This window comes from Oncorhynchus mykiss, chromosome 9 (assembly GCF_013265735.2).
Source record: "Oncorhynchus mykiss isolate Arlee chromosome 9, USDA_OmykA_1.1, whole genome shotgun sequence".
Classification (NCBI taxonomy): Eukaryota; Metazoa; Chordata; class Actinopteri; order Salmoniformes; family Salmonidae; genus Oncorhynchus; species Oncorhynchus mykiss.
This window is the reverse complement of record NC_048573.1, coordinates 25,749,503-25,758,300: the sequence shown is the minus strand read 5'-3', so window position 1 is coordinate 25,758,300 and position 8,798 is coordinate 25,749,503. Positions and strand designations below refer to the sequence as shown.

Genomic DNA, 8,798 nt, shown 5'->3' with positions numbered 1-8,798 from the left:
CTGCTCTAGAGGAGATCTGCATGGAGAAATGGGCCAAAATACCAGCAACAGTGTGTGAAAACCTTGTGAAGACTTACAGAAACCGTTTGACATCTGTCATTGCCAACAAAAGGTATAGAACAAAGTATTGAGATAAACTTTTGTTATTGACCAAATACTTATTTTCCACCATAATTTGCAAATAAATTCATTAAAAATCCTACAATGTGATTTTCTGGATTTTTCTTTCTCATTTTGTTTGTCATAGTTGAAGTGTACCTATGATGAAAATTACAGGCCTCATCTTTTTAAGTGGGAGAACTTGCACAATTGGTGGCTGACTAAATACTTTTTTACCCTACTGTAGCTGTAGCTAACTAGCTTTGTAGCCATGGATCGTGCACCTTCCATTGTTTAGCTAAGTAGCTAGCTGGTTGACGTTTTCCTTTTGGAACCAGAGCAGATGAAATCAACATTCACCTCTATACATGCTGTTTCAATTGACAACCATACATAATGAGGCAGTTAAGGGACCTCGTGGACACCCTTAACTTTTGTACTTAATTTAAACGGGCACACATCTTGTGCAACTGACTTAAAGTTACAGGAAAATACAAGAGGGAAATTAACTTAAGTTGTTTTATGCAACCGGGCCCAGATAAAAGTAGTCTACCAGGGGGATTATGTCATGTCAGTAAACATGTCAGTCAAATCACACGGTTGTCTCTTAGGTCTGATGTCCGGGCACAAAACTGTATTGGTTGCCACTGTTCAGGATGGACATGAGACGGTCTTCGTCCATGGAGCTTAAGACGTCCAGGTCGTCAAGGGCGGCCGGCTGGCTGGCGTTGCTGGGGGAACTGTCCATCATGCCCTCGTTGTGGAGCAGGCTGACAATGCTGTTGGGGTAGTTCATCCAGGTGCTGCCGCCACAGCCGGTGTGGTGGTTGGCTGGGTCTGCTTGGTTCTGGGCCGCGTTGTTGTTGGCCACAGTGTTGGTGGAGGGTAAGTGGCAGGGTGCCTGAGGGGCTGAAGCCTCACTGCTCTTTGGCCCTTCTCCAGCCAGACAACTCTGGCCCAGCATAGCCTGGAATTCTTCAATGTTTATACTATCTAGAGTCCCTGGCGCTTGTGCCTCGGAAAAGCTGGGGAATTCAGGTAGCTCCTCATCCACCTTGAACTGGGAGCCTTGGACCCCGAAGGTAGAGGTGGGCTCTGGTGTAGGGGCTGCACTCACCGGCTCCTGGGGACAAGCAAAGTTGTGGAAAGCGAATCCGTTGAAGTCCAACAGGTTTACGGTGGGAAAGGCCTGCGAGGAGGCGGCTGTGGATGCAGAGGCCTGGGGGTTGGTGGTGAAGCTGGCCACGGGGGTGGCTTTGGGCTGGGAGTCCAGAGTCAGGCTGTTGAGGAACTTCCAGGTCTCGGCTGTGGTGGAGGAGGCTTCTGATTTGGGCTGGGTTTGAAACAACTTGCCTGGCTGGGGGCCGTTGTAGTAGGGCTGGGGCTTCACAGAGAAGGCACTAGGGGGCACCACTGGGTTCATCACTGCAAGAGAAACACAGTCAATGCCACTGTCCCTTACCCAATTCTGTATCCTGCCAAATGTACAAATAAACGTAGGGTCCCTTAACAGTAGTATCTATGTTAACTTTTAATAACATATAGAATGTTACATATAGAACAACACCCTTTACCGTATTAACGCACCCATTAATAATAAACAGTTAAATAAATAGTATGGTTTTACCAGGCTGGCTAGCTGCTGGCTTGGCGGTGACTGTTCTCCTGGCAATGTTGAACGGCCTCGTCTCTGCTGGCATGGTTCCTGGAATTCAAACATACACCATCACACATTAAAACCATCAGAGGACACAGCTGTCTAGTTCAGCGACATGGATCATTTTAGACACTTACCCGACATCAGGGACCCCAGCTTCAGATTCTGTAACATTCCCTCTGTCCGTTTTCGCTTCTCCATTAGTCTATATTCATCTGTACAGTGAAAGATTCTAGAGTTAGCCTGGGTAAAAATGTTTTGCATGACAACCACACAGGCTACAGGAGTTATGCCATAGAAAACAAAGTGAATCGCCATCGCAACGGAAAGGGAAGTGACCTGGGTCGGAGGGCAGGAACTGGAAGTCCATTGGCTCGCTGACCTCACGATCCGAGGGCCTGCGGAGCTGCATCTTCACTCGGATTGGCTCGGTCAGGTTGGTGTCGCAGTAGGGCGGGGTGCAGAACACAATGGCCACCTGCCTGTGTACGTCCGCCTGGGAGAAGGTGCCCTTCCCCTCCCACGAGCCCTGGAAGAACCGCACCTCGATGTCCTCTGTGGAGGGGAGAAAGAATGGGGTGGGAGAGGGGATGGGAAGGAGGAGGTGTGGGACAGTGAGATGTGAGAGACCGGCTTCGAATCAATTCTCCCAGCCAGTCTAACTGACTTGGTAACATTCTGTAACAACATTCTTTCATTGGCCCCCTTTTTATGTCATACAGGAAGGAGATAGAACCAATGAACTAGGTTAAGTTTGACCAATTAAACAAGTGGTTACCAGTGGGCTTATATACACAATACTTTCAAATCTGTGTCTGGCAAAGAGGAACTACAACAACAAAAAAGGCATACATGAACAAAGCCGTTGGCGTAAAGTTAAAGAAACTAAAAGGCTCAACTCATTAATGCCAACAAAAATAGAAGCGTGTGCGTGTGACAGAAACCTTTTTGCACTTTGTCACAAAGTAAGAAGATCTCATCCCCCCCTATGCAGCTTCCAGAGTTTCTGTTCACTCGACAGATCTTCAGTTCTGCTGTGTTGGGTGCTCCTGTGAGACAGAAACGATAGAGATGGAGTGTGAAGGGGCTTCATAAATGAGTGAAACTGACACTGAGTCAACTGTGAAACATATGTTTTGGCCCTGTTTAACTGTTGGAAGTTCTTTGGAAATATGTTGTTGAGTTCTTAGGGAAATGATGTCCCGCTTTCATGCTCTGTGGTTATAACCCAAATGTCCACATTTCTTTTCAAGAAATGTAATTTGAGCAGTTTCAACAGCTGTGAGGAAGGGGGGGACGCTCTCAAAAGCTGGTTTGAACCGAACGTTGTACTGTGCAGGCTTTGGGTTTTAATGTACAACAACATTTGTATATTAGTAAGATCACCTGCCAAAATTGTGGGGTGTGTATGATTGTGTGTGTGTGTGTGTCAGAGAGGATGTGTGTGAGAGTGGGAGTAAGTGAGAGAGGGTGTGGGAGGAAGGGAAGAGCACGTAGGCCTATGTGTGTAAAGTTACCTGAACAGTAGATGGTTAGTGGTTTCATAACATTGTCAGACAAGTTTAAAAGCTCTTTGTATCCATAAAGCCAGGTCTTTTTTTCCCTATAGTCACACCCATTTAGAATGCCTGAAGCTTTAACAGTACTTAAAAGGTGTGTGTAAGGAAAGAAAAGTGTGTGTGCAAGTGTTAAACAACAAGGGCATTGATGAGAGGGAGCAGGCCGACTTAAAACCTTGGGAGCATCAATAGCTGAATGTTCCAGTGACTTCTGTGTTGTTAACGGGGAAAATGTTCAAACGTTCTGATGTAGATCCTTCTGTGTTTCTGACACTTACAAGCAATGCATCGTTTGCCTGCTATTTAATGCACTGATGATCAAATAGAAAGAAAAAAAAATTACTTATTTAGCGCCAAATTTGAGCAAATTCAAAAACTGTGATCCATCGCAATTTACTCATGCCATTAACTCACTTATTTGAAACGTTTGACAGCCCAAATGTGAATATATATGTACGCAATTTGTTTTGCGTTTACCGTGATTCTTGTATTTATTTTTTTCGATTTTTTTCTCCTCTTTTTGTGTGATTTTGCTCTCTCTGGGTTACTGCTTGTATGTACACAATAAAACAGAAACACCCAGGACAGAACAGTGAGTCAGTGTGTACTTGGTGAGCGTTTGGTGTGTGTAGCAGACTCACTGTTGTCGTAGATGGGCTGGGACACCACGGGCTCCAGAGGGCAGAGTTCCCCGGTAGGCAGAGTGATCGAGGCCTGGAAACACAGCCTCACTGCATTTAGGTCAAACTCCTCCCACATGTTCGCCTCAGGAACTGCAGACAAAACAGCACATCAGACACAAAGCAAATTGATGTGGCATCGGAGATAGGATAGGATACAGTCTGTATCAGATAGCCAGTAAGTCACAGTCAACAGAGGAAAAATAAATTCCTACTCACATGATATTATTGGAATTAACCAAGGTAAACAAACATGAAAATTAGATTGGAGGAGTGAATTATATAACTGGTATAATGTTATGACAGTGGATTGTCACGTACGGTGTGTGTGTTTTTGGTTTACCTATCCTTATGGGGACCATAAGTACTCACAAGGACAGTAAAATAAGGACAATTCGGACAAGTGGGGACATTTTGCCAGTCCCCACAAGGAAAAAGGCTATTTTAGGCGTAGGGGTCAGGAGTTAGGGAAAATATAATTTTGAAAGGGAATCAATTGTTCGGTCCCCACAAGGATAGTAAAACAAATGTGTGTGTGTGTGTGTGTGTGTGTACACACTCACTGTTGAAGGGGTTGTTTTGGGTCTGTAGCCTACAGGAAACTGCCTCAGCCACATCCTTTTTCTTCACACACTGAATGCCCAGGTTCTGAAAACTGAGAGCAGACAGTAAGACAAGGAGTCAGAGTGAACGTGTGTGAAAGTGAGATATCTGTAGATATCTGTAGATATCTGTAGATATCGACACACAAGAGGGTGCTTATTCAACCATCCTCTGCTTCTGGCCTTTACAAATCAAGACTATGTGAAACAACTTATCCTGAATGGTTATATAAATCATTAACTGGTACCCTTTTGTCATCCAAGTATATGTCCTCTATCAAGATGTTGGCAGGTACACTCTGCACAAAACAAACATTATGTTTCTTTGTATTTCATCACACCCCCACCCACTAACAAATCTGCCCACACACACACAAACACACACGCCTACACAGGTACACACATATCCACACCTGTCTAGTAATTTTCACAGACCTGCCCTCACACCCACCCTCAAGCCCCGAACACACACACAGGGACCCTCCGTCTAACCTGTGTACTCGTCTCTCCTGCAGGTCTGCCTCATAGTAACCATGTTTGCAGTCTTTCCCCACCAGTTCGTGGGGGTGGGGCTTGTGAGGTGGGTTCTTGGTCACCAACGAGACGCGGACACGCAGGGGGCCATTGTAGTTGTGCACCTGCATGGGACCAGCCAGGTTAGCAGGATGAGTATCATCACTCACCTTAGAATCTCCACCACTTCCTTATCACCTTCAAATCTCTATAAATCAAGTGTCGTAAAGCATAATGTAGTACTGATTAGACTGCTATACCATGGTTATAACTAGACAAAACGGCTCGTTTGTATAACAAATCTTACTTTGATTAATAGTTGAGCCATCGACTATCTCAGAATATATGGTGACTTAGCTACAATTATTAAAGGGATACATCGATATTTTGGCAATGATGCCCTTCACCTACTTCCTAGAGTCAGATGAACTTGTGGATAGCATTTTTATGTCTCAGCGTACAGTTTGAAGGAAGTTGATAGCTAGTGCTAGCACAATTGCTACCTAGCGCTAGCGCAATGACTGGAAGTCTATGGGTATCCACTACCCATAGACTTCGTCATTGCACTAACACTAGTTAGCATTGGCTCGAGAAATCGACCTCTAACTTCCTTCATACTAGATACAGAGACATACAAATGGTACCCACGAGTTAATCTGAACTGGTGAAGTAGATAAAGGGGCTCATTGCCAAAATTCCGAAGTATCCCTTTAAGGTCTCGGAATGAATTCATTAAGCTACAGAGTAAACAATGGCATGGAATCATTAGAAAATGACAGGTTGATTATCTGTGTGATTAAAGGGCGCCCTCACCTTAATGGCGGGGTGTGTCTTGGTGGTGTCATTGCTCTTCTCTCCCGGGGTGCTTCCAGCAGAGCGCCCCTCACACTTGTACCTGAACCTCATGCCCCTCTGCTTGGGCTGTTCAATAATCTCAATGAAGGGATTACCTGCACACACAGAGAGAGAGAGACAGATATTATATATATAGATAGAGAAAGAGAGAGAGAGAGGGGGGGAGCCCAAAGTAATGAAGGTCCTAGTGCACCTCTAAACTATCACAATGTAATGTACCTAATGCAGTGTTGAGCTTTCGCAACAGCTGTGATTCATCATGTTTGTATGTGTTTTAAAGCAAAGCTGAAGATCCAAGTCAATACATTCATGAGGGAGAAGCCAAAAAGTTGACTCACTGATTGTCACCCATCAACATGAACAGGAAACAGTTACACAGAGTGATAGAAATCTCCTTACCTTGGTTCAAAGGGGGCTGTTCCCATCCATAAATTCCTAAGGAGATGGGAGGAATTGACAAACATTTACTATAAGAAAGAAATCAGTAAGAAAGGATGATCAATCAAAATCCACAACCTATAATTTCCCTCAACTACTCTCTGATAAGTAAAGGCCCACAAGAACTGGTGCCATTGAAGATCACAACAGTTCAGCACAGATCTGCGATAGAGATTAATCTCCTCCATATGCAGAAGGGTGTTAAACTAACAGTAGAAGTCAATAGGTTTGCATTGAAAACACTGGAGGTTGATCTTAAACACAATAGCAGACAAAGCATAATCGCTCATAATGTTTGACCTGCCAGGATTGCCCTGAAAGTGTACGGCGAATGAATAAAGAAACGTATTTAGACAGGGACAATAAAAGGTCTCAGATTACATTGCTCCTATTGTGTCTGTGAGCAGTCGGTGTCCAATTTAACACATCTTCACTAAAGGCACTGCCCTGGTTCATGGAAAAAGACTGTCCTGGTTCATAGAAAAAGACTGTCCTGGTTCATGGAAAAAGACTGTCCTGGTTCATGGAAAAAGACTGTCCTGGTTCATAGAAAAAGACTGTCCTGGTTCATAGAAAAAGACTGTCCTAGTTCATATTAAAAGACTGTCCTGGTTCATAGAAAAATACTGTCCTAGTTCATATTAAAAGACTGTCCTGGTTCATAGAAAAATACTGTCCTAGTTCATATTAAAAGACTGTCCTGGTTCATAGAAAAAGACTGTCCTGGTTCATAGAAAAAGACTGTCCTGGTTCATAGAAAAAGACTGTCCTGGTTCATAGAAAAAGACTGTCCTAGTTCATAGAAAAAGACTGTCCTAGTTCATTTTAAAAGACTGTCCTGGTTCATAGAAAAAGACTGTCCTGGTTCATAGAAAAAGACTGTCCTGGTTCATAGAAAAAGACTGTCCTAGTTCATAGAAAAAGACTGTCCTAGTTCATTTTAAAAGACTGTCCTGGTTCATAGAAAAAGACTGTCCTGGTTCATAGAAAAAGACTGTCCTGGTTCATAGAAAAAGACTGTCCTAGTTCATAGAAAAAGACTGTCCTGGTTCATATTAAAAGACTGTCCTGGTTCATAGAAAAAGACTGGAAACTTGATTTGTGGCGCTTGTTCATAGCCCCACCCACCACTGTTTCATGGATGACTTTTCTTTGAAATGGCCACTCTCTAAGAGAAAGGGATGCCTTCCATGTTTGTTGATTGTCGACCTTCAAGTCTACAACGTAACTTTTCGTAATGTCATATTGTTGCGTGGCTTTATTAACAAGCTATTAACCTATATATGTACAAGCACAACACATTGATGACGTAGGATCATTTCATAACGTTACATTGCAAACGTTAACCCACAGCAAGAATACGTTCATAATTTATTTTACGACGTAATCTCGGGTACAACGGCGTCCCCTTATCAATTAAGTGTCAAAAGTGTATATCTTTTCATAGGCCTTCGAGTTAAATATTACCTTGCGGCTTAAGTCAAAAATATTGGAGAATCACATAGGCGCTTGACTACCGTTTTACTCTAATGTTTGGTAATTGGTTGAACCATAATAAGCATCCATAATGAACATAGGCTATGATATGTTCTACTTGATATGATGTGCAATTCTAGAGCTATAGCCTAATAGACGTAGGCCTATCTACTTCCTAGTACAGTGCTGGCAAGTCAGCGCCAATTATCTCCATTATTTTGTATTGACGTAGTACAAAACCAATAGTATGCGGGCTTCACCCTTGTGCGCAAAACAAATTGCTAAATTTCCCACGACACTCCAACATGCATTTACCTTGCGGATCAGTTTGTAAACAAACTTACCATCCATTTCCAACGTCGGCCACCGTGATTAATCGAATAGCCTTTTCCCTATAGGTTGTTTGTCCCTGAAACACCGTGTCACCTTCTCTTGACAGCTTGTTCTTTCGCCACCCCCAACTTTGAGACTCCAATGCAACTTACCACCTCCCCCTCAAATGGTGCGGAAATACCCAAATGACGTGGGCCTATGTTAAAGGGGCAATCTGTAGTTGCTACATCCATTTTTGGATTTCTAATTCATTCATCGATTCTTGAAAATATAACTTAGAAATTGCCTCATGAGCTTCGTTCAACTCTCCAAACCCCATCGTAACCCCAAATATAAGCTTGTTTTCCTTGTAAACACAGTCTACTTAAACACTATAGCCACAAAACATGGATAAACAAAATGTTGATATCATGGATGGTCAGTTGCATCCATCGCTCTGTCTATGAATTTGAAAATGCTCTAATTTCTTCAGCCCCATCCCCCCAGCTTTCTACCGTAACAGAGGAAGGGAAACGCTTTATTTTGTTTTACTGCTTATTGCTGCTTTAAAACTATATAGTACAATGGCAAACAAGTAGCCTACACA

The 8,798-nt window shown here is 43.3% G+C and overlaps 1 protein-coding gene across 2 annotated transcripts; it reads right to left on the bottom strand.

The window, feature by feature from the left end:
- Nucleotides 1–245: 245 nt before the first annotated feature.
- LOC110531834 (transcription factor p65) lies at nt 246–8,399 on the bottom strand. Of its 2 annotated transcripts, XM_021615283.2 has the most exons (11): nt 8,224–8,399; nt 6,365–6,400; nt 5,924–6,060; nt 5,090–5,235; nt 4,559–4,650; nt 3,957–4,088; nt 2,701–2,805; nt 2,096–2,311; nt 1,894–1,971; nt 1,727–1,804; nt 246–1,524 (listed from the first exon to the last, which is right to left on the bottom strand). In XM_021615283.2, exons 1-11 carry the CDS (start codon nt 8,228–8,230, stop codon nt 707–709), a joined length of 1,845 nt encoding a protein of 614 aa, XP_021470958.1. In that variant the 5' UTR covers nt 8,231–8,399; the 3' UTR covers nt 246–706. The 2 variants fall into 2 exon arrangements, with proteins under 2 accessions (XP_021470958.1, XP_021470959.1); XM_021615284.2 differs by lacking the exons at nt 6,365–6,400; nt 8,224–8,399 and having other exon boundaries at nt 5,090–5,318.
- Between the last annotated feature and the right edge of the window lie 399 nt (nt 8,400–8,798).

Bases quoted from the DNA above. Each gene is read 5' to 3' on its own strand.
- LOC110531834 (XM_021615283.2), bottom strand. The intron at 4,651-5,089 runs GTTAGACGGAGG...GTCTGCTCTCAG, and splicing joins CAGGAGAGACGAGTACACAG to TTTTCAGAACCTGGGCATTC. The intron at 1,805-1,893 runs GTAAGTGTCTAA...TTTGAATTCCAG, and splicing joins GCTGGGGTCCCTGATGTCGG to GAACCATGCCAGCAGAGACG.